Source organism: Natator depressus, chromosome 9 (genome assembly GCF_965152275.1).
Source record: "Natator depressus isolate rNatDep1 chromosome 9, rNatDep2.hap1, whole genome shotgun sequence".
NCBI lineage: Eukaryota > Metazoa > Chordata > Testudines > Cheloniidae > Natator > Natator depressus.
This window is the reverse complement of record NC_134242.1, coordinates 97,226,488-97,251,126: the sequence shown is the minus strand read 5'-3', so window position 1 is coordinate 97,251,126 and position 24,639 is coordinate 97,226,488. Positions and strand designations below refer to the sequence as shown.

The 24,639-nt window shown below is 40.7% G+C and overlaps 1 protein-coding gene across 3 annotated transcripts in view; it reads left to right on the top strand.

Moving 5' to 3' along the window:
* Positions 1–5,364: 5,364 nt before the first annotated feature.
* Positions 5,365–24,639, top strand: part of PHF6 (PHD finger protein 6) — a 35,881-nt gene continuing 16,606 nt past the window's right edge. The window contains exons 1-6 of one of the 3 annotated variants that reach the window (XM_074962737.1): positions 5,365–5,525; positions 5,931–6,053; positions 11,573–11,755; positions 11,973–12,074; positions 15,752–15,885; positions 16,162–16,205. In XM_074962737.1, coding sequence (XP_074818838.1) covers positions 11,618–11,755; positions 11,973–12,074; positions 15,752–15,885; positions 16,162–16,205 — 418 coding nt within the window. In that variant the 5' untranslated portion in view covers positions 5,365–5,525; positions 5,931–6,053; positions 11,573–11,617. The remainder of the gene's footprint in view (positions 5,526–5,930; positions 6,054–11,572; positions 11,756–11,972; positions 12,075–15,751; positions 15,886–16,161; positions 16,206–24,639) is intronic. The other 2 variants (XM_074962738.1, XM_074962736.1) reach the window with 2 other exon arrangements.

The following is a 24,639-nucleotide window of genomic DNA, read 5'->3' as shown; positions in this document are numbered from 1 at the left end:
CCATCCTTCAAAATACATGCAATCCCTCCCAGTTTGTCACCTGCAAATTTTATAAGCATACTCTCCACTCCATTGTACAAGTAATTAATAAAAATATTGAATAGTGACAGACCGCTGTGGGACCCCACTAGATATGCCCTCCCATTTTGACAGGGAACCATTTATAACTACTTTTTGACTGTGGTCTTTCAATCAGCTGTGAACCCACTTTCAGTAATTTCATCTAGACCACATTTTCCCAGTTTGCTTGTGAAAATGTCATATGGGTCTCTGTCGAAAGCCTTCCCATGGAGAATTAACCTGTGCTCTAGGATAGTCTCTATCCATCTTCCATGCATTTTGGAATTCCAGGCTCACACCCAAAACCAAAGCAGCAGTTTGGGTTTGCCTCAGATTCCCCTCTTGCCCAGCAAAATTAATTTACTGCTTCTCCTTCTCTCTTTGGAAAAGAATAACACCCTTAAATAAGTTGAACCAAACACATACTGTGGGTCTCTTCCCTCATAAAATCAGAGAAAGGCCTGTAAAAAGGCCAAAAACAAACTTGGTCTTTGCTCTGAAGAAGAACTGAATCTCAAAGTAAAACAAAGTCTGTAGGCAGACGATAAACACAAACCCCAGTGAATGATGTACATTTCAAAAAAGGAGTGAGTGAGTAATTAGGAATAATATCATGGAACTTTACAGGGATAATATCAATGCAGAGCAAAAAAATGGTTTAAATTTCACTGGTTGAGTTAGAAATCAAGCATGACCTCAAGTACAGTAATGTCTAGTGGCATTTGCATTAACCACTGCGAATTTTTGTAGAATAGTTCTATTAGGCAATTGCATAATCACCAGGAGCCTCCAACATCAGCTGGAATAAGATTACTGGGCTCTGTAGTTGCAATTACACAAGGGAGGGAGTTGCACATGTTTCTCCGTTCCACCCCAAAGTGCCTGGAGATGCTGGAGTATAGTAGAGGCATCTCAGGAATCTGAGCTATATAATCTAAGCTCATAAAAACTTTGCTTCTGAAGCAACTATAAAATATAATCATTCAAGGCCTCAGTACCACACATGAGCCCTCCAGGACATCCTGCTCATAGCAACCCATAACATGGAAAGGTCAAGAAAGAAAGGGGTTTTTAATTGACTTTTGATAGCTCTTTGGCTATTGTTTGCAGCTGCAGGAGGGCGAGGAGTTCACTTTAGTCTTCATTAGAAAACAGTTTTAGGGGACTGGTGGAGGGAAGCTAGGACTTCATGGCAAGTCTCAAGGCAGCTCCGGCTATGCCTGATTTCAAAGTTCTTCTGCTTGATTATAACCAGCTATGCCAGCCCTCTTTACTCATGCTCCTGAAAGAGACAACAACCCTGGGGGATTTCACATGGAGTCTTTCTTTATGACAATGTTATGATGGAGGGATTGTGATGCCATAGTTAAGGTTGCAGCATCATTTTCATTTTGACAGGAATGTTGAACCTTTATTTTTAAGAAACGCTTTAAAAGTGGCAGTGGATGAAACATGCACATTAAAATTCACATAATATTTGAATTTTTTTTATCTTGATTTGCTGCACCTGGGGTTAATATACACAGAATAATTGTAAATGACCCATGACAGATGCTGTGATGCCAATCCAGTGGAGAACCTCCATATGAGAGTTGGAGAAACTGGTGAGTATAGAACTCAAATAGCAAAAGCTGGAGATTTCTTCAACAGTTTCATTATTCAAAGAGATTGGGGTCATGAATGGACTAGGGATGTAAAAGGTTAAATGGTTAACCGGTAAGCATTGGGCTTACCGTTAACCCTGGTGGCTGGCCGGCCTAGCTGGCCGTCCGGAGGAACTCCAGCCCTGGCTGTGCTGGGCCAGCCGGCTGGAGCAGGCCTGGCTGTGTCGGGCCGGCCAGAGGGACACCAGCCCCAGCTGGGCTAGCAGGACCCCAGCCCTGGATATGCCAGGCCGGGTGGGATGGAACAGCTCCAGCCCCAGCTGCGCTGGGCAAGAGCAACCCCAGCCCTGGCCGGGCCGGTGGGACCCCAGCCCCATCCGCGCCGGGCAGGCTGGACTGCCCTCAGCCACGCTGTGCCAGTGGGACCCCAGCTCTGGCTGTGCCATGCCAGCGGAACCCCAGCCTTGGCCGCAGCGGGCAGGCCAGTACAGCCCTGGCCGTGCCAGCCGTACCCCAGCCCTGCAGATGCGGCAGGACCCCAGCCCCAGCCTCTGCTGCACCAGGCCAGCTGGAGTGACCCCAGTTAATGATTAACCAGTTAAACAATATAATTTTAATCTTTTAACCGGTTAACTTTTTAAACCAATATTTACATCCTTAGGGTGGACCTGATCCTAGATTTTGCAGCTTTGTCCTTTACTGCAAAATGTGGAGGCCAACCTTAGCTGACTCCTCCATTTGCTGGAGTGCCTTGCAAAATCTGTCAGGCAGTGGCAGTTTAGCCACTGGGCCAATGGGGCCCGTGCCCAGGGGCCCCGGCTAATTGAGGCACCCTCGTGCCCTGACTTGCTCTGCCCGCTTGGCACTCCTGACAGGAGTAGGGGAAGCTCCTGCGCTGCAACCCCACTTCCTGGTAGGAGTGCAGGGTGCGTGGGGCAGGGCAAGCCCCCGTGCCCTGACCCCACTCCTTGGTAGGAGTGCTGGGTGGGTGGAGTGAGGAAGCCCCCATGCTTTGACCCCACTCCCTGACCCCCTGCCTGCCCGGCGCTCTTGTGGGGCAGTGGAAGTCCCCGTGCCCCAACCTTGTTTCCCAAGCAGGAGTGTGGGGTGGGGATTAGGGGAGGGATTGCAGGTGGAAGGGATGGGGAGGGGCCCCCACTTGCTCTGGCCCAAGGCCCCACAAATCTCTAATCTGCCTCTGCTGTCAGGGCTTCGTACTAGAAGAACACCATCTGCATAGTCAAGGTCTGAGAGCGAGAGATCACCGGTCTTAATGCCTATGGATCTGACAGAATGCTGCATTCGGAAATCCATGGGGTGTTTCACCTCTTTTAAATCTCTTTTAGCAAAAATGGGTAACCTTCTGGGATCTGATCTTTGTCTTACACATTACTGCACTTGTGCTATTTAGAACAATAATGGTTTTGAATGCACTTTCTCTGCCCTGTGTTGATTGGCTGTTTGCTCCAACCCTCTTCCTGCTCCTCCCTCACAATCTTCTCCATTGGCCAGGAATGGGGAACTGCAGCCACTGGGAGCTGCGAGGGGCCGTGCCTGCAGATGGTCAATGTCAGCAAAATGGGTTTCAGAGTAGCAGCCGTGTTAGTCTGTATTCACAAAAAGAAAAGGAGTACTAGTGGCACCTTAGAGACTAACCAATTTATTTGAGCATAAGCTTTCGTGAGCTACAGCTCACTTCATCAGAAAATGTCTCATGGCCCACAGTCGGATTACCTGATGGGCTGCTGGTTGCCCACCACTGGCTTAGCACAATGGGACCCCATTCTAGGTTGGTCCCTTAAGCACTATGGTAGTAAACATGATTATTAATAATAAATTGGGAATACAGCTCAAGTTTCTGAGGTCTTGTATTAACTGTAATGTCAGCTCAATGTATAATTTGGGTGTCACCCCCACTCTGACTCCTGTCTACACACAAACATCTCCAGCTCAAGTGAAGTGGTGCTTTAAACTCAAGCTAGCAGGTCTGTCAAGGGATATGGACTGATGTTTGAGTGCTAGCAGTGCAGTGAGGATGTAGCTACTGGCTGTGAGCTGTTAGCACATTTGTGTTTCTAATCCAATCACTCTGTGTAGCTTTGCAGTGTGGATTCTCTCACTCCAGGTGGCTAGCTCAAATGGAGTAACTTGAGCTAACCTTTGCCGTGAAGACAAGCCCTGAAGGGGGTTAGGCCTGACTTTTAGCTATGTTGCCTTTAAGATCAATTCATCCATATGTAGGTGCTTTGGTTCTCTTATCTCTAACCACTACTACACCACGTTGTCCTCCCAGAACCAGGGTAGAGTCCAGGGGCCAGATCCTCAGCTGGTGTAAACTGTCATCGTTCCATTGACTTCAATGCAATGTACACCAGCTGTGGATCTGCCCCTAGGATTCCTGACCTCCATTCTATTACTAACAAATAGCTGTGCAACCAACCCACTGAAAGTGTATCAAGTCCTCTAGCAGATAGTTCACGTACTAGTAATTACTCCTGTAGTTCGAGTGTACTGATCTGAGTCTCAAACGCCAGGGTTAAACCCTGTTAACAGCCCACAGTGGGGGATGCAGTAAGAAAACTTCTTTTTTAACCTAAAAACTACTATAATCTGTGTATTATGGTGTGATGCATATTGCATTTCACTTGTTTGTCATACATTGGCAAGTCTGAAGGTAGGCTTCACACGGACAGACACAGGTGACCCAAATACTAAAAAATATTATTCCAGCTTCATTCAAGTTTGCACTCTAAGACCAAATCTTAGTGGCAACCTCAGCAATGTTAATGCAGAATAACTTCCCAAATACCCAGGAAATGTGATCATTAAATGTGCTGATCTGTTGATGCAAGGGTGTTTTGAGGTCACTGTTAAGGGTTTGTATCAGAGTGCAAGTTTAATGGACCTCGGCTATGTGTTGTTGTTTTTTTGATAGCTATTGACTGGAGATGGAAATAAAACCTTTACCCAGTATTAGACCGTGTTACCAACAAAACAGGAAGCAGGCAAGGCAAGCAGATTTTCCCTCTAGACACGGTTTTAAGAGTTGGGTGGGCTGTGTCCTGAGACAATGGATCTGTCACTAAGCAAAGCTATTGTATTAATGTAACTAGCAGCAGCAGGTGACACAAGAGCCATGGTGGGTGGCAGGTTGTGAACTCCTTGAGGCAGGGGCTGCCTTTTTGTTCTGTGTTTGTACAGCACCTAGCACAGGCCCTACAAGTAACTGTACCCAGGAAGAGCACAGCCCCTGCCCTGGGGCCCTAAGGGGGTCTGGTGGTGTGAGTGCCACAAGCAAGGCCCACCTCTGGTGCATGAGGGACTATGCCCTCCAGCCCCTCTTCAGAGCCAGCTCCGCCATGCGCACGCGCAGCCTCCCAACCTCCAGTTCATTCTACCCACAGCAGCCTTCAAAATGATCTGTACGCATGCGCGGATCACCCTCCTTGTACCCAAAATGCATTCTACGCACGTGCGGGTTCTCCATTTTCCCCATCCCCACCAGCTGTCAGGGAGAGCTGCGCACGCGCGGGTTCTCTTGTGCGCGCGCTCCCCCCACCGCCCTCTCCGCAGCCGACGACTTCGGATGCTCGTGTGCGCCTGCGTGGGCACCACAGACCGCTCCGGGACCAGTTCTCCTCGGCCGCGCCTCGCAGCCTCGTGCACCAATCAGGCGCCGGTTGGAACGCCGTGACGTCTTGGCGCCAGCGCGAAGGCGTGCGTGCGTGCGGCGGCGGCGGCGGCGCAGCGTCCCCTGCCCCGAATGAAAGGGAAGGTACCAGCGCTAGCGAGCGAGCGGTTCTGAGTGCCCAGCGGCGCGGGGCCCCCGAGTCCTTGTTCCCCGGCGCCCCGCCTACCTGGGTGAGTGAGTGAGTGAGTGAGCGAGCGAGCGAGTGAGCGGCCGCGCACACTTGAGGGCGGCGCTGGCCCAGCCGCCTGCGGGCGGGCGGGCGGCGGAGGAGCCCCTGCCCGGCCCCTCCGCCTGAGGAGAGACCCCCCCCCAGCCCGCCCCGCCGAGCGCCCCTTCAGCTTGGGGGGGGCAGCCGGGGCTCAGGCCTGAGGCGCCGGCCTAACCGGGGAACAGCCGCCCAAGCCTGGCGGGGGGCTCGCCCTTCTGGAGGGGCGGACCCCAGCCCGTCCCGGGGTAGCGCCCGAAAGGCCCAGCGGTCCCCCTGCGCCCGGTGCGATTCGTGCCCGTGTTGTAAGGGGACCCCCAAAGCCGGGGGCCATTTTCCTCCAAGCCTAGACTGTTCTCCCGTCTCTCAGGGCCCCCCGTCTTCTCCTGGCGTTAATAATCCAGCTGGGAAGCGCCCCTGCCTTGCAGGGAGCCGTCGGGATCGATTTCCGCGTGAGAATCCCACCCCAGGGACGCTGCAAGCTACGGCAGAGGTAATTCTTCCCTCTGAGAGGGGGGACCCCACTCAGCTGCCTGCCCCACCAAACTGTTCAAGCCAGGGTTGAACCCTCCTCCTACTGTGAGGTGGATGCCCCGCATCATGGCTTGATCAAGCCCTCCACGCCCCCTTCATGGGTGGGAACCCCAGACTTTCCTGAAAGTAAATCCAAATTATCTGCTGCAGGCTTGTTACACCAGCCTTCGGTGTTTTCGCTAGGTATGAGGTACCTGGAAAATCTTCAAAAAGAAAAGGAGGACTTGTGGCACCTTAGAGACTAACAAATCTTGTTTGCATATGCCTTAAAACCGAGATTTTCATGTGCTTAATGATTTTGGATGCTCATTGTTCAACTAGATACTTTAAAGAGGCTTATTGGCAGAGGATCAGTAATCTGCATTTTCTGAAGATTAGGCCCCTTCAAAGTACTTCAGGTTGAGTACCCAAAATCACCAGTCACTTGTAAAAATACTTGCCTAAATATTTTTTTTTTTCATCTGAAAGTATCCAAAATCCCTTTTCTAACAAGTTTAAATGAAAAATGTCTAGGCATGTTTCTCTTGTGCTTTTCCCATGTCTCAAATTCTGTTACATGTTTTTTTAAAACAAAAACAATCCTGTGTTTGCATAGCACCTCTAATCCTGAAGAATCCAGAGATTTTAGCAAAACAATTAAACTTTACTGTAGAGAGCCTTGCATATAAACTGTAATCCAGTATTCTATGTAAGAAATAGCAAGCTTGGGCCTGACTTTAGCTAATAAATAGAGCATGAAGAAAAGCTCTTAAACTTCCTTTCTTATCTGTCTTTTTCCTCCCTCAGTGCTGAGTAATGTTTCATATATTGAGAGAGTGCCCTCCTTGTTTTTTCCTGAGAGATGTTGAGTATTGGAGAGACTAGATGGATGAGGGAATATCTTTTATTGGACCAGCTTCTGTTGGGCTGAGAGAGGCAAGATTTCAAGATACACAGAGCTCTTCCTCAGGTCTGGGAAAGGTACTCAGTGTCACAGCTAAATGCAAGATCGAACAGATAGTTTACTGTAAGTCATTAGCACATATTCTAAGGGACCATTCAAGGCGAAGTGGCCTGTTAACATCCTTGAAGACATAGGATAAAAGGAGGGGTTAGTGAGTTCCAGATTGTTGTAATAAGCGGTAAATCGAGCGTCTTTATTAAGATCATGATTTTTAGTGTCTAGCCAAGTTATGAATACAAGCTCCTAAACTCATATTTTTTTTGCAAGATTTCATGTGAGGACAAGGAGTATGCCTGTTTGTTGTGCATTTAGAATTAGTCCTATAGAAGATGGCAATAAAACTAGAGTGCAGGGCTTAACATAGTTTGTGTGGAAAAACTCTTATAAAAATAAAAAAGATATCAAGAAGGAAAAGATGACCTTGAGTACTGTCTTAATATGCATCAATTAAACTGTACAGATGAACAAATTCTGAAGGGAGAATTACAAAAAGAATCCTTTTTTGTAGCTGAGAATCTCTTATCACAGCTTTCATTTTTTCATGGTTTGTGTGTATAAAAACATCTTCTGTATTTTTCACAGTATGCATCCGATGAAGTGAGCTGTAGCTCACGAAAGCTTATGCTCAAATAAATTGGTTAGTCTCTAAGGTGCCACAAGTACTCCTTTTCTTTTTTCATTTTATAAGAGATTTTACTGTGGAATTAGGTACCCCTTTAGATAGGATCTTGGAAGATACTGACATGACCTTAGTATTGTCAGTACAGCTCCCAAAAAAGACTCATTTGTCTCTTTTTTAAATAGGTTGCTATTACTGGTACAGATGTCCATAGTCAATGTTTCTATGATATACCTCTGTTTACAGGGTTTATAGCATAATTGTAAATCTTGTTTCTGACTGAAACTTGGCGACTAAGATTTCAGTCCAAGGATATGTGTACACGTCACTTTTTTTTTTTTTTTAAACAACCCAGTTTATTTTAAAAAGTGGATTGGAAGAATATTTTGCCGATTTTGAGTTGTGCCTGTTTTGGTCAAGTGAGAAGTAGGTTGGTGTTTAGTCAATAATCTGGATTAGACATAAACTATTTTTCAATAAGAAATTAAATGGCAAGATTTTAAATGTTTGCATTCAGGATTATGGATCTGTAATGTAGCAGGGCAATTGGTTCTAACTGTTTTCAGAAAATGTAAATTAGTTAAAATAGAGCTAAATATAAAGGTTTCTGCTTTTCTGAAACACTGTCAGATACACTTCTTATTTGTAAGTACTCTTATCGAAAATCTAAACCTAGCCGTTTTTCTCTACTAAGTAGCTTACTCGTTCTTAACCTATGTTAATATACATTCACTGCAAGCCATGGTGGTTTGTGATGTGAATTTATGAAAAAAATATATACATGTGAACAGGATGCCACGTGTACCCTATGATATGAAGGAAAGAATTTCCAGTCCATACCAGATTGTCATATGTAATGAAAATGCATTAATATACATCATGGGTGAACAAATGTAACTTAAAGTCAGTAGTATAGATAAAATACTTCTGGTACTAATCAATTTCTTTTGCAAGCATTAACAATGTATAAATAATGTACAAATGCCTAGGTATACAGAAAACACTTGCAAACAAAAAGCACAATTAGAGAGCATTTTTAGGTTTCCTTTAAAAAATGCTTTGGGAATAATCAAATCTGATTTTGTTAGGAATGTGTTTCCTTTCTGACCTAATCTTTGCTTTTTAGTTGTACTTGCATTTTAAAAATATCTGTATTTGAATAATCATGCCAAAACACAATTTCAGCCAGTTAATTGCATCTTTTCATTGCTATGCTAACAGAGACCTGCTCAATGGAGCACACATTACCATCATTTTCTAAGTTGTAAAAAATACCTCACTCCTTGAAGTAATTTTGTAATATAAACAATAGTACAAACATACCCTTTTAACCATGTATCTTATTACATGTGTGTGTCTTAGATGCACTGTACAACATAATGCTGAAGGCCAAGTGACCTGTGAACATATTTCTTTATCAGTAACTTCCAAGAAGCAGAATATTAAAGTGAGCAATCATTTTGACTTCCGTGGTTGTTATGAATTATTCAAATCTTCCAAAATCTTATAGTTTGCCATTCAGATAAAGATTAAAAGGGAGAGTCTATTGATGTAGCAGCAGGAGCAATTGACATACCTAAAGCCAAATTCTCCATATGATTGTGTGTATAACTCCTGTTTTAGTCAATGGGACTTTGTGAACACACATCCAAGGACAGAATTTGACTTTAAATGTCTTAAGTTACTTTTATTAGGACTGTCATTGTTGCTGCTACAAGAATTAGTTCCTGAATAAGAAAAATTAAATAAAATGTAAAAAAAAAAAAAAAAAAGAAAAGTCAAATTAAAGCTAACCCACAGTGAATGCATATAGCCTCTTGTACGTGTGTGTATATATAACTACTGTAATATTAATTATATCAAAACAGAAGTTGTTCTTGCATTTTAAATTGTTACAGTATTTCAACCCATTATTGCATGATTTATGTGAAGCTTTTGAATGTGACCTAAGAACAAAAAATCTTTTTATATAGTTTCCTAGTGTTCTTCTGAAGCCCTTTTCCCTGCTTCCAAATCTCATTTAGATTTTAAAGAATTAAAGAACATTTTGAAAGTCTTTCTTTACTTTCTTCAAAAGCCAGCCATTCTTTCTGTTTAATAAATGGAGTGCAGAGTTATCTTATTTTGATTTCTCTTTAGAAGAATATAGTAAGTACCTTTTTTTGTGCTTAATGTTTAAGGGCTCTCTGTTGCCACTGCAAAAGGGTGTGACTCATTTATTCACATGGCATGCTTTTTGTGTGTAAATCAGCTAGATCTAGAATATGTGCATTCTTGTTACAAGTGTGTGTCACCAATCTAGTAAATTGCTTTATACTTAAAAATGGAAGTAAATGAAACAGTAAAAAGAACAAGCACTAGAGATAAGACATACATTTACATTTTGATATACGAATCTTGTATTAGCATGGCAAGAAAAAATGTTTTTAAATTATATCTATGAAAATTTGTGAATAACACCACATGAGAATTAAAAGGATCTTCATTAACTCTATTCTGTACAGAGGTATATAAACTTAAGTGTTCCTCAACATTCTGTTATAAAAATAGGGAGTGATATTAGTGGCTAGGAAAGTGAGGAACTTGTAGCACTTTCAAGAACCATGCAGAGTTGGACTATACAAATTTCACCAGTCAGTTGTACCATTGCAACTCAATCCTGACCTATGACGCCTCGGCCACTGTAGCCAAGGACCTCTTTTTAGCAGAAGTTCTGAACTGTGTAATGGTCTTCCTGATTTAGATGGGCGTCTACTGGAGACGAAGGCTGAGAAACCCATATTCATTGCATATGTGACCAGAACGATACTGAGACCCAGCTCTTCAGAGAGGAAAAGCAGTAAACAAGCATACTACTTAGGGTCTCTAAATTAGACCATTTAATTATATAAATTATAGCATGTTTGTTCTTTTAGAGATGTAAAGGTGAATGGACGCAAACCTCAACTTTAAAATGGGTCCAAAAAGTGTGTATCCTTGAATGTTTGGGCCCTAAAACACCCAATTTGTAATGAGATCCACATAGACAGATTCATGTATGAAGCCTCATTGAAGTGGATCTACCTATGTGAATCTCATTGCTGAACTGGGGCCTTGGTGTTGTATTTTTAACTGTTCCTTTTTATGTTTTACAAGCATGTGATTTATGTGGAGTTTAATTTTAAATTACTTTTCTTAGGATAAGAACAGCTGTTGTCATGCACATATTAAGGATTAGGGTAAGATTGCGAAAAACAACCCTGGATCTTAAAGGGTTTTTATTGCAGCATATTAGTCACAAATATTCACCTCTAAAACTTTGTTCGTGACTTTAACTAGCCACATTGTATCTGTGTAATACCTAAAATGGTAACATTTTATCTTCTCATCTCGTAAGGGCAGTTACTCATATTTGTAAAGCTGAAGATGAGTATTTTTAAATTCAATACTTATTAGTTTTTATGGATGGTAGCCCAGTTTTTTTTATTGCTGATTCTAAAGGAGTTCAGTAGAATGGGTTTTATTTATGCTAAGGTAAAGCTCTCCCTGTGCAGTGTGCTTCTGGAATGAATGAATGAATAAATGGAATGAGAGACAATATTGCATCAGGATTTCCCTAAATGATTCCTGTACTTGTTATATTTTTCATTTTCCCCCTTCCCCTCCCCTCTCTCAGCCTTTACATTTATATAAATTTTATTACTTCTCTTACTTTGGGGATCATTATATATCTTGTTGCCACATTCTTAAAGATTTTGGGAAATACATCTTTTGCGATATACTCTAGCTGTGTGTATGAGACAAATTATATTCTACTCTGAGACGTAGTGGATGTTTCGGGTATTTTAAGAGAAACACAAAGTAACTTGAGTAAATATAATTTAAATTGATTTAAGCTGAAACTAACATCACTGTTGGACATTTTTATTCCCTGTAGCATTTGTGAGGACTGAAGTGTCATTCTAAAGCCATTTTAAAAATCATGACAAGCTCAATTGGACAGAAAAAAGGGTCTTCAAGACAACGGAAGTGTGGTTTTTGTAGGTCTAATAAAGATAATGAATGTGGGCAATTACTGATGTCTGAAAACCAGAAGGTGGCAGCACATCACAAATGTATGGTAAGTAATGGAGGAAAAGGAAGTGAAAGCTGTGAGTTATTAACTGCGTTATGTAAACAAATGAAATCCTGAATAATTTCAGCCCACTTGTGGCAGTGGTATATAAGTTACTAATACCACTGTTTGTATTTTGAAATTGTTCCTTATTACTAATATAATTATTCCATATTACGGGAAACCCTTTAAAATTAAGTTTTTGTTTTTACACAACTTGCAGCTATTTTCATCTGCATTGGTATCTTCACACTCTGATAATGAGAGTCTTGGTGGATTTTCTATTGAAGATGTTCAAAAAGAAATAAAAAGAGGCACTAAACTGGTAAGTCTGTAATTCTGCCTCTTGAAAATGGAAAAGTAGCATTTTCTTAACTTCTGCAAAGTATCTAATGAACTAATTCAGTGTACTACTGAAGTTAGTTATTGTATCATATCTTTTAAAAAAAAATATTTTCCCTTTGTCTGTGACCTCTAGTGTAATGGGTAATTAACCCGTGTGAGGAGTCATTAAGATAAAACTGGTCACGCATTTAAAAAAAAAAAAAATGGGGGGGGGGTAAATCTTAAAGAAAGGGTAGGGTGGTAGCTAGATGGATAGCCACCAATAGGTGTGATCCCTTATTGAAATCAATAGGAGTTTTGCAGTTGATTTCAATAGGAACAGGACTGAGTTCTAAATGTCAAATGACTAACAGTGGGAAGTGTCTTTAAAGCAATCAGTTTGTTTTTATTTTAATCATAATGTGTATAGTCTAATTCAAATATATAAATAGGTTATTTTGGAGATTGTGGAATACTTTTGGAATTAAAATGAACTGCAAATCTTAATATTTTCACTAGCACTGTACTTATGTTATCAACAAATAAAGATGGTTATAGTGAATATATGGCATAATTTTTCCAATCAAGTTTTAAAACTCATAAACAAAATAAACTACGTGTTCTTTTTAATGGGCTGCATACAAAGAGAAACCAGCATTTCTTAAATTTACTTTCCTATTTAATATTTTCAGACAGATTTCACAATGGAAGCACATTCCAGCAGGGCTTTGGAGCTGTGCTCCAGCTCCAGGCAAAAACCTGCAGCTCCGCTGCTCCGGAGCTGCTCCGTGGGCTCCGCTCCAAAGCCCTTCATTCCAGGGAGCTATGCAAGTGTAACACTGCTCCTTTACCAGCACTTGGTTTTACTGCCAAGATATTTATTGCTTCAGTTTTTTTAATGATTTGATAGAGCCTTGGGATGCAGATTTTTCATGAATGCACATACTGAAAACTAGTTTAATCATAGCCTCGCCAAACTGCTGTGGAGCTGTGTGATATGAAGGGCCGTTTGTTTGCAAGGCATTACTCAATTTTTAAGGCTGATTTCAGTTTGATATAAGAGTTAGGTATTATTACAGTCATCTTTCTTAGCTGGGAGATGACTGCTTTTGCAAATATTTTCTAACAAGTGATATAGTATAACTAAAACAGTCCTTAGACACTTTCAGTTGTGTTTTTTTTTTGGGGGGGGGGGGGGGGGGCTGTGTCTGGGAAGAGGTTCTACCAGGGATGCTTTATTTGGAGGCTGAAGTTACATGATGCACCTCATTCTACTTACAGCCTCATCACTAAACAGTACAGTACTTTTTCAGCGTGGAGTTTTATTTGCTCTAATTATATTATGTGTTCATTGAGCTATAGCAGTTGGAGACTATAGGTGTGATTGGAGATTTGATATTTATAAAGAGCAGAGTAGCATATGGCTATGTGGGCCAACGAGAAACTTCTTGACGATTAAGTCTTTTTAAATGGTTTTACAAGCTTTGTATGTTTGGGATTCATGAGAATATAGATTTTTCTTTGTGCTTTTGAATCTTTTTTGTTCTATCAGTAACATGTTGGAAGAGGATGGATTCTTAAAGCACACCATCTAGAGAAACCAGGCACTTGAACTAGGTCCAAGTTTTATATGAAGAGGCTAAATGGTTTTGTCCTGATAAGCTTGAATGTGCACTGTCTGTCTTTAAACGTTTTGCACTTAGTGATTGCTTTCCATTCTTGACTGGTCCTTTATAGGAGAAGCAGTAAAGCACTCAATGTGGTTCTCCAAATCTAATAGTCATATTGGTAATTTTTACTAAATTCTGTTTGCTGGCAGGCAGAATTTAAGTAGTTGTCCTCTTTTGGTAGATGTTATTACTTAGCAAATGGGCACTGAGGACTTGAAGCTACTTCTGCATATTAAAGCAATGATGGGAGAAATGCAGAATATTTCTGGTGATAGTTGAGGGGTTAAGCTATAATGATAGGCCAGTAATATCAGCTTGTTATTAATTCCCAGTAATGCACTGATCTGAGGTCATTATTACTTCTATTAGCTGTATGTGAGGAGAAACCCTTAAAATGTGGTCTTTTTATTGTGCTTAGAACTTTTCATGTGCCTGATGTACCTAGAGAATTAAACATGTTACAAGCCAATCAGGTAATAAAAATCATTCCAACAAATTTAAAAATTCTTTTCAAAGGGAAATAGATCAATAAATCAATATAAAGCTTCTTCCAGTTTGTCATTTCACTAGAGAGATTTCACAGCTTATGTAAGAGTAAATTGTTTGTCTAACCTATTAAAATATATGAAAGAATTAAAATAGTGGATAAAAGGGAACGGATAAGTTTATTTTGAAAGTGTAAATACATTTTTATCAAGTTGCTCACAAGAAGTTACTTAAGAAACTTGAAATACAGAGGGTTGATTAAACACCTACCATGGATTTAAAAACTGATTAAGAGCAATGGAACAGTATGAATAGAGCCGTTTTTTCTCAATTTGTAGGGAGGTAAATAGCAGGATGATCCAAGATTCAGCTCCATTTTTTGTTTTGTTCAGTTAACTTTAACATTATGAAAGATGGGGTAAACTGTGGGGTTACAAAACTTGCTGGTGGCAGGTTTATTTAGGTTAGTTAAGCCAAAGAAGAATTGGAAGAACTGTAGAAAGACCTGATAAGCAAGGCAGTTAGGCATGGTGGATGCGTGGGTAATTTTTCTCTTCGTAGCCTTATGCAAGGTAATGTATATTGTAAGGAACAATATATACTGATTATTTGCAGGGAACAAATAAATATATAGCTCAGTAAACATACCTCAGAATCAGTCAAACTCTAAGTTTGAGCAGTGTTAAGAAGCTAGAAAAATTATGATGAATATTCATGGCATTATATACATTGACTGTATGTTTTTCCCCTTTAATTCAATACATGAAGAAGGGCCATGAAGATGTTAGAAGCGTAAGAGGTATTTCTCAAATGAGAGAGTGCCTTTCCTTGGAAAAGGAAGAGTAAAGCAATTGCCCTCTATGTAGCCTTTTCTACAGCATAAAAACAAAGATGGTGGTATTAATACGAATGAGACATTCCTTTTGTGTACCATAATGTCATGGAATATGACTGAAGCAAATTATTTGAAAAGAGGATTAGACATTTATAGGGGGGGAAAAAAGGCAGCTGCAGTTAACGAAGGTAAAATTTCAAGCATTCAGTCCTTATGCTTCAGGGAATAAACTGATTTGCCAGCTGAGGTCAGCAAGAAAGTCCCTTTTTCTCTCCTCCTTTCATTGTATAATCCACAGTTGATCAGTGTTTGGTATAGCCCACTCTTGGAAGCATAACATCTAAGTGAAAAATTAAGTTTGTTCCAGCATGGCACTTCTTACTTAGCTAAAGTTATTGGATTATTTTTCCACTGCATTAATAATTAAGATGATAAAATTATCTTACTGTTATATTTTATAACGGAATAGCTGACACATCTATCTCTCCTTTTAAAATTAATTTAAAATGACACTTGGGGAAAAATGCGGATAAAGACCGTATGACTAAATACATTGCTCTCAGTAATGCCATCTGTTTGGTGAGGAGGGGAGTTATTTTATGCCTGTTAGTTCCAATTATTTCCAAAGCCAAAAGTATTAAACTGCTGCTAGCATGAATTCTGTTTTTCTCTTCCTTTCTGTTATAGATGTGCTCTTTATGCCATTGTCCAGGAGCAACCATTGGTTGTGATGTGAAAACGTGTCACAAGACATATCACTACTACTGTGCATTGCATGATAAAGCTCAAATAAGAGAGAAACCCTCACAAGGCATTTACATGTAACTACTATTTATCTACCATGTTTCTGCTTGTATTTATATTTCACCCTCTTTTTAAAAGTATCATTGGGATACAAACATTTTGGGCTTTACAAAAAAGTTGTAATTGTGTACATTTTTAACTGCAGTCTAGCACACTGTTATATTAAACTCCATATTCACCAAGTTGGAACTGTAAAGTCTTGTAAATAGGGTGAAATGTACTGCTATTTAAATTAAACTAAATGAGCTCTAAATCATGACTTATCTGACAGCTTTCAACTACTTTGTTTATAGGATTTTATGCCGAAAACACAAGAAAACTACACATAACTCTGAAGGTAAAACTATTCAATGTAATTACCCGCCCCCCCCCCCCTTTTTTTTTTAAGACGGATACTTTTATGTTTTCCACAATTTAAAATGCAATCAATGTTTTGGGCAAATTAGACTAGACTAGAATTAGATGCATTTCTGAAAGAATGAATCTAGAAGCTGAACACATATAGGGCATTTGCATATGATAAGATGCTAAAAGGTAGGCATCTGGTTTTTAAAAAAAAAAAACCCAACTAAATCCCAGAATGCTCTGGAGTTCTGATATTCCGTCATAATAAAGATTCTGTGAAGGTAATGTGTTCCCTCTTGGGGAACAGAGAGTCTCTTTTAGGAAGAATCTGATTTGTGTGTGCAGGTAAGTATTCTACATCTTAAATGTGTCAATTTTGTCAAGCAATGGCTAGATCTTACGCTGTTTGTAAGAAAATCCTACAAAACCACAGTATTTCTTTTAACTGTTGCAAGGTTAAGCTTTAGGTCTTCCTTTCGTAATACTCCTGATAATTTTTTTCATAAATTAGAAAAGAGCTCTGATATTATGTATAAGGGGTTGTGATCAGATTACCCTTTGAAATGCTCCCTTTGGCTATTTGACCAATTGAGTTGATTAACACAAGTAATTGTATGAAAGCACTCATGCAACAGTCTCATAACTCAGGGGAGACTGTTGGAATGGGTGGTGCAGTTGGGCAATGCATTAAAAATAGCTTTAATATGTTGTATGGTCTTTTCACATTCAAAACCATTTGCACAATTGTGTGGTGGTGGTTTTTTGCCTTTTTTCTATTGTATTTGAATTTGGGTAAGTAGAAATTAGTTTACCTTTGCATCTTTTGAAATTGAAATGTAACCTCAAATTGAAACAATGAAGAAATGCGTTACTGTGTCTTTTAGTGATATTTTTGTAAATGTCATTTTGTTTCTGCCAAATGCATTTTATTTAGCATATACATATTATTTTGTGCCATTCATATTAAATAATTATTAGAGACTTGATTTAATCACCCCTCAAATCTTTTTGCACAATGTAAATCAAACTCCAGGCTAAAACTGGATTTTTGTTATCCAGTTATACCTAAATATCATAGAGTGCAGTGCATGTAACATGCACTGCACTATGACTTCTTTAACTAACAAGGCTTTATTTAAGGAGAGTGGAGAAACAGCACAGAATTTGTATTAATAGTTAATGGATTTAAAATAGACTAGATCCAGTTACTTTAATGTAGTTTGGTATCTTAATTTCTGTGTTGTGGTTTTTTATAAACAGTATTATAGGATGAAAATTTGTTATGGAAAGATTTTGGAGTGAAGGACTAGACTAGTCTCTCATCTAAATAGTTATTTTAGACAGACACATAATGTACATATACTCACTGTTGGCACACAGGTTTTTCAATAGATGGCAATAGATAATTGTGGTCCTAATCCTGCAAATTGTTCGATGGGAGTGGACCTCTGTTCCTTTGTGGAGCTCCTTGCAAGGCCAAGGTCTGTGCTAGTATTTGAGAGTCTGTAAGAGCTGTTTCTGCCTATTCTAATATGTCACTCTTTACTGGGAGGAGCTCTGTATTTTAATATGGATATTTGTATTGGAAAGGACATGAAAAAATTATTGCAGAAGAGCAAGAGCTGTTTGTTCAAATATTAATTGCAGTTTTTTTAAAAATACAAAAGCAGTATTTTGTACAACAGACTTAAACCTATCTGAGTTGTTGAAGACAAAAAACCCTATATATCTTGTTTAGATTTTCATTTTCACTCCATTGAATTGAAATGGAGGATTTGGGCCAAAGTATTTATTTTGCCATAGTGTGTGCTCTCTTTCTAGCTAGGTTCCCAAGTTTGAAAATCAGACTCTCTTCTCAGGCTTCTGGGGACTGAGTATGATATACTGAGAAAACAGTACTGTTTATAGTTTGTATTTTGGTAGTGCCTACTACACTAGAAAAGTAGAGAAGAGTAAGCAAATTGGACTGAATAATCAAATGCTGTTGTAACTTTTTTGTCAGGCATGGGGCCCATTTTCCTAGGCCATATACAAATGACCATAACAAAGCAAGCACATTTAGTCTCTGGCAAAGAAACACCTTACATCGTTCTATAGAGTAGCTGCTAGATAGTTATATCCTGAGAGAGAGTTGCTGTGTCTTGAAAAGAATGAGAGATCAGGTGGTCCTCAGCACTCTGAGAAGGGGCTTACAGGATCTCCTGTGTTTACTATTTAAGAGCTGACGTGCTCAAGACTGGAACAGGCACATATAGAGTCTGTCACAAAAAGACATGGCATACTGAGAAGCCCAGAGGAGTTTTTCTTACATATTTTGTTGGCTTATTTTTTGTGGCCAGCATGGAAAAAGTGAGTGTCAAGGAGGGAGTTGAATGTGTAGAGTGAAACTAGGGCTTGGCACACTAGAAAACTAGAGAAGAGTAAGCAAATTGGACTGAATAATCAAATGCTGTTGTAACTTTTTTGTCATTTATTATTTTGTTTTCATGAATTCCACTCTTGGGGTGGTTTGCATACCAGAACAGTTAATGCTAATCTGTGGTCATGTGCCTTAGAGCTTATGTGTAGGGCACTGGGACTGAAAGTCAGATGTGAAGGAAGGATATGAACCCTGCCCCTCGGGGTGGGTTTTTGGGGGAGAGGGGTTTAATCAGTGTAGAGCTGTTCTGGTTGTGTGTCCTAATCTAATTGCAGTAGTTCAGTTATTTTTATTTTAGCTCTTTTGGAAGCAGCTGTTGGAATATAATTTTAATAGAATAATAGTTTCTCATTTGGGTCATGTCCGGTTTAGACAATCGAATGATTGGGACTTAAATTCTGTGGACAGTGCTGCCCCAAAATATCTATTAAGACTAGCATTTATTCTTCCTCCATTATCTACAAAATGGTTGTTCTCTTTGGAGTTCTTGCTAAAGCCTGAGAGGTACGTATTGTGGTGTCTGTTAGCAATTCCAGCTTAGTGGGCCAATAGCTGTTAGAGACCAATGTATGCTCCTGCTACCAAGTCGTCCTCTCCTTTCTGGAGGAATGGTATGCCATCCGGTACCTGTTGAGGAAACTTTCAGTGTAGTGCACAGAGATTTGGCTAAATTACCTTAATTAAAGTTGAACAGCTAAAAACCTGTTCACCCTAATGAATATTTACTCTTTGATGTCCAAATCTCTCATGAAGCCCAAGAGGGCCAAGAATTCATTATGCTGAATGCTTCCCTCCTCCGGACCAATCCATGAGTTAATGTAATATCTTGTTCATTTAATGTCTGGGAGGAGATGCTGAAGTTACTCCTGAGGGCATTCGGCACCAAAAAAATTCTGCACACAATATTTTAAAATTCTGCAAAACTGTAGAATTTTAATTTGTTAAATGTGGAGGTTCGAGCATGGCATTGGAGAGCACATAGATCACTGTAGAGGTGGTAGAGACACTGACTCAGCAGTGAGGCTACACCCAACCCTCACATGGTGCAAGAACTGGGCCTGCCCCAGAAACACCCCAGGACCCTGCCCCTCCATGCCAGGTGCAGCAGGTGTGGGCATGCAGGCTCAGCAATGCAGGGTCCAAGTGTGGAGGGTTTTAATGTGGGGGGATCCAGATGTGGGCTGAGGGTTCTGTGGGGGGCAATCTGGGTGCAAGTCGTTCAATAGGGGATTTGGGTGCAGGGGAGATCTGGATGCACAGGGGCTTGTTGTGGGGTTCTGGGTGCAACAGTAATGATACTCTACAGGGATGTCCAGATGAAAGTGTTTGGGGCTCAGTGGAGGGTCCAGATGCTGAGGCGGTGGGGATCCAGGTGTGGGTGTCTCATCTGGGTGATCCAGGTGCAGGAGGAGTCGGGCTCATGGTTGGGGTGCTGAGTGCGGTGGGGTGAGGCTCGGTGGGAGGGTCTGGGTATGAAGGGGTTTGGATGCACAGGGGTTGGGCAGATGAGGGAGCAGCTCCCTGTGCAGGGATCCCTCCCGCTACAGCTGAGGAGCAATGGGGGGGGGGGGGGGGATTTGCAGAGCTTCCTGCAGCTGGGAGAGAAATCTGGAAGTGGGTCTAACCCGGCCCTGGGTGTCATGCAGGGGAAGAGGAAGCCCTGCCCTGCCCAGCCCAGCCAGGGCTAGCAGCAGAGACTGGCACAGGGTGGGAGCCACCAGCTGGATCTTCAGTAGTCCCACCCCCTGCCCACAGTGATTTACCTCTCTGCCTGCTGCTCTGGGTACCTGAAACATACTGCTGGGGAGGGTCGCATGACTGCTTTTGTGGCTTCCCTTTACTTCCCTGTCAGAAAGTCATTTTTCTGCGGGGAAGCAAAGAAATCTGCGGGGACATAAATTCTGTACATGAGTAGTGGTGCAGAATTCCCCCAGAAATATGAAGTGTCTTCTGTTTGTTTTTGAATTTATTAAATTTAGCTTGGTGGCACAAGAAGCTATACATAGTCATTCTCTAGTTTTGCAGATTGTTGACCTCCTTTAATATTTCTTTATGGTCCTGCATTCACATGATATCAGAGCTATATGCGATGAATCTATTTTTCTTCTCTTCACTCAGATGCAGAAGTAATCACAATAAAATCCAAATGGTACACCAGATAGTTGCGTGCCTCTGCACAGTATCTTTAATCTAACAACTCCGGGGTTAACTAGTTGTCACTGCATAGGGATAGAGACCAAGCTGGAATCTTACGTGCTGTATTCCAACTAACTAGAAGAGCATGTCAGTTAAAGTAGCTTGGAGGCAGCTGTTCAGAAGAGCAGACTGAGAGCTATTTGAAGTGCGCTGTCCTCTAAACTGGCTAGATTCTTGTTTTCATTTCGCTCACTGCTTAGAAATCTTTTATCTAGGAAATAAAATAAAATCCAACCCCATTAAGCATTCTGTTCAGGAAACACAGTGGACTTTTTTTTCTTCTCTCCCCCAGCATCATGGGGGAGTTGCTATCATTGTTCTGTTCGGCTTGTAAATGTTATCATAGTATTTCATTAGTCGAATTGTTACGCAACTTGGCACAATTGTATTTATTTTTTGAGAAGTTTGGAGCTGAAGTTGACTCGAACTTATTTTCCTTCATTAGTTGCAGTTTTGGTCAGTCATTTTGGTTGTTTCTATGGTATGGTTCAAAAATAATTATTCTTTAGTACCTTGTATTTGCAGATCCCCAAGTGAACTGGGGAAACTAAGGAACATAATTGGTGATGTGCTCAAGGTCACTCAGTAAATCAGTGTCAAAGGCAAGAATAGAACCAAGATTGTCAGTTGTATACTTTACTCTCAGGGCAGTTACAGGTCCTTCAAATGTTACTTTTATCATTCTTAAATTAATGGAATTATTGTCGATACTCTACTTCATATCGGATTATCAGTCTGATCTTCCTGCAAGCTTGTTCCTTATCTGTGTGGTGGTTTTGTTTTTTGGCCATTGGGGTAGAATCCTTGACAGCCTACTTCTAGAACCAGTTAATACTTTCCGGGCATTAATGTAGGTGTCCACTTTTTGTTTGCTACTGGTATTCTAATTTATGCAACCAACCCACAGATATCACTTCTTTATTGCAGAGAAGTACCTGGTCTTGCATAAAACCAGGACAATACTTATCTGAGGTGCTTGTGTTCTGTTCCAGGAACGTTCCTAAAGTAAGACTTAAGTACTGATATTCAGTAAGCACCTTGTTGTGAATATCCTCAAGAATAAGAAAAGAACTTTCAGTAATTTAACTCTCTCCTTTCTGAATGTAGACAAGAGCTTTCTCAGAGGAATTCCTTGCCAATAGCCTTGATTGCTAGCATTACTATAAAGATGGTAAATTTACCTCTTCATTCCAGAGTATGGACCAGATTTTTAAAAGTGCTCAGCATCCCAATTAGAACAGTTGCTGCTGCATGCTGAGCTCTTCTGAAAATCTGGCCCTATACCTTTGATATGTTGTTGAGTTATGATTTTAAATATATTTGTTTATTGGGACCTATTGATGGGCAAAAATGAACTCTGGTATCCTTCAGTTCCCCAATGGATTGTCTTAGCCCTTCCAAACTGTACTTATTTAACTGATGAGCAATATTTCAAGAAAGAAACAACTACATCTCATTCCTTTTACATCTGCTACATAGTAATAAAACGGAGTGTAATAAAAGACCCATATGACTGTACACATTGGTAATGTTTGGAACAGATGCCTGGACGCTGTGGGGTCAGAAAATGAAGTGTCCATTATTACCACTGTTGCTGCACCCAAAGCTCTCAGGGATTTAAGGGGAATGGTCTTTCCACTAATGGAAATCTAAATATTCCCTTAGTAGTCATGCTTTTTTATTTCTTTGGATCAAATATGAAGTTTGTAATCTCACGTAATTCAGGGAGTTGAGTGAGGACAACATTTCTGTAGAAAACCCATTCAGAAATAGCACATTCTGTACCAAAGCAATTATTTTATTCCATGCTCGGCATAAACCAGATGCCAACAAGAAAAACATCAGACATATTGGCATCAGATTTAGGCAATGTTCTGATTCATCTGGGATGAGATTTGTGTTTTAGTTAGAAGTATTTCTTGAGACAGCCTTATTTTCTTTAATGTCAGGTGCACACTACACTTTTCACCCCATATAGTTGCCTCACTATGCACGCACTTCTCTAGTCACATAAAAACTACAATGGCATCCTAACTCACAAGGTCAGGTCCTCTTGTCTTTCCATTCCTACTGCAGAGAGGTTGCATAGTCTTTCTGCGGAAGACAGATTAGGCCCAACTAACCAGAGCCACCTTGTTTTGTATCTTTTGGAGACTGTTCCTCTAAATATGCCCCCAAAATGTCTACATGTTCTTGTATCAAAAAGCAGTTACTGCATCCTAGAAGTCTGAACAAACATCCTCATAGCAACTGTTTTAATAGTCTGATTTGCAAAGACTTCTCCCTATGGAAAAAGTCCACTCGATAACTAGAGGAAAAGAAGCATCTTTTACTGTGATATTGGAACAGTGCATTGTGTTTATGGAAGATTTTACATAATTCTTTCAGTTCGAATCTGTGACACTTTTTTTACACTGCATTCATCACTGTAGTATCTGAGTGCCTTCAAGTAGTGCATTAAGCAATGAGATTCCACATTTGTCACATGCTGTTTGTCCTCTCATCCTCTCCTGAGAGGAACAAGCGAGTGCAGTGGAGTGTCTTGTTTTAGTAGGGGCTCTAAAAGTTATTTTTAAAAATACCTGTTAGGCAAGGTCAAATAAATGTGTGTTGCATTTGGATTGGGAAATAGGGAGATTTGTGATTATCCTTAGTTTGTGGGAGAGTTCATTCCAAAGTCTCCGAACTGTCCTAGTGAAGGATCTGTTTCTCACACAGATGAGCTTTACTCGCTTATTGCTGAGAGGTCCATTGTGCCAGAGGAGCAAAGGTGTCAACCACAGTCTCTTAATCCCAGACCTTTAAACAATCTTTTAGGTACAGTAGAACCTCAGAGGTAGGAACAGCAGCATTACGAACTGACCAATCAACTATATTCCTCTCATTGGAACCGGAAGTACACAGTAAGGCAGCAGCAAGCGCGCACACACACTACAGTACTGGGTTAAACATAAACTACTTTTAAAAAAAAAAGAGGAGGGGACGGAAGCATCATTTCTTTTGCATAGTAAAGTTTCAAAGCTGTATTAAATCAATGTTCAGTTGTAAACTTTTGGAAGAACAACCATAATGTTTTGTTCAGATTTACAAAAAACCTCCATTCCCAAGGTGTTTGTAACTCTGAGATTTTTTTTGTATCTTGAGCCCAAGCCATGGAACACTTTGAAGATAAGGACCAATACCTTGAACTTGACTCAAAATTCTATCCAGAGTCAGTTTAGAGAGTAGGATGTGTTCATAGCAGCCTGTGTTGCTGAGGAGACTGCTGCAGCATTTTATAGTAGTTGGAGGTTCTGAAGTGCTGAAGGTTTCATGCCCAGGTATATTGCGTTGTAGTCCAGCCAAAACATGATGAAGGTATGAATAACTGATGCCAGCTCTTCATCTGCCATGATGAGATGGAGTCTCTTGGCCAACTGGAGATGATAGAAAGCATTACTCACAAATGTTGCAGTGAGAGCGCTCAGGGTCAGTGAGAAATCCAAGAGTACTCCGAGACTATAGACTGAAATGACCATTTGTGGATGTGAACCTTCAACCAAAGGAGACTGTACGGTGCCTGCAAACTCCTCTAAATACTTCCGTCCAGCATCACCTCTATTTTGCTCAAGTTCAACTTCAGCCAGCTGTACTTCATCCATGAGCTGATCTCACTGAAGCATTGGGCCATCATGTTGGTAGTGGTGTGGTTATATGTGATGAAGGGTAGGCACAGCTGTGTGCCATCTGCGTATTGCTGGCACTCGAGTCTGTGAGTGACTACTAGTTGTATGTAGATATCGAAAAGGACCAGAAAGAGAACTGATCCTTG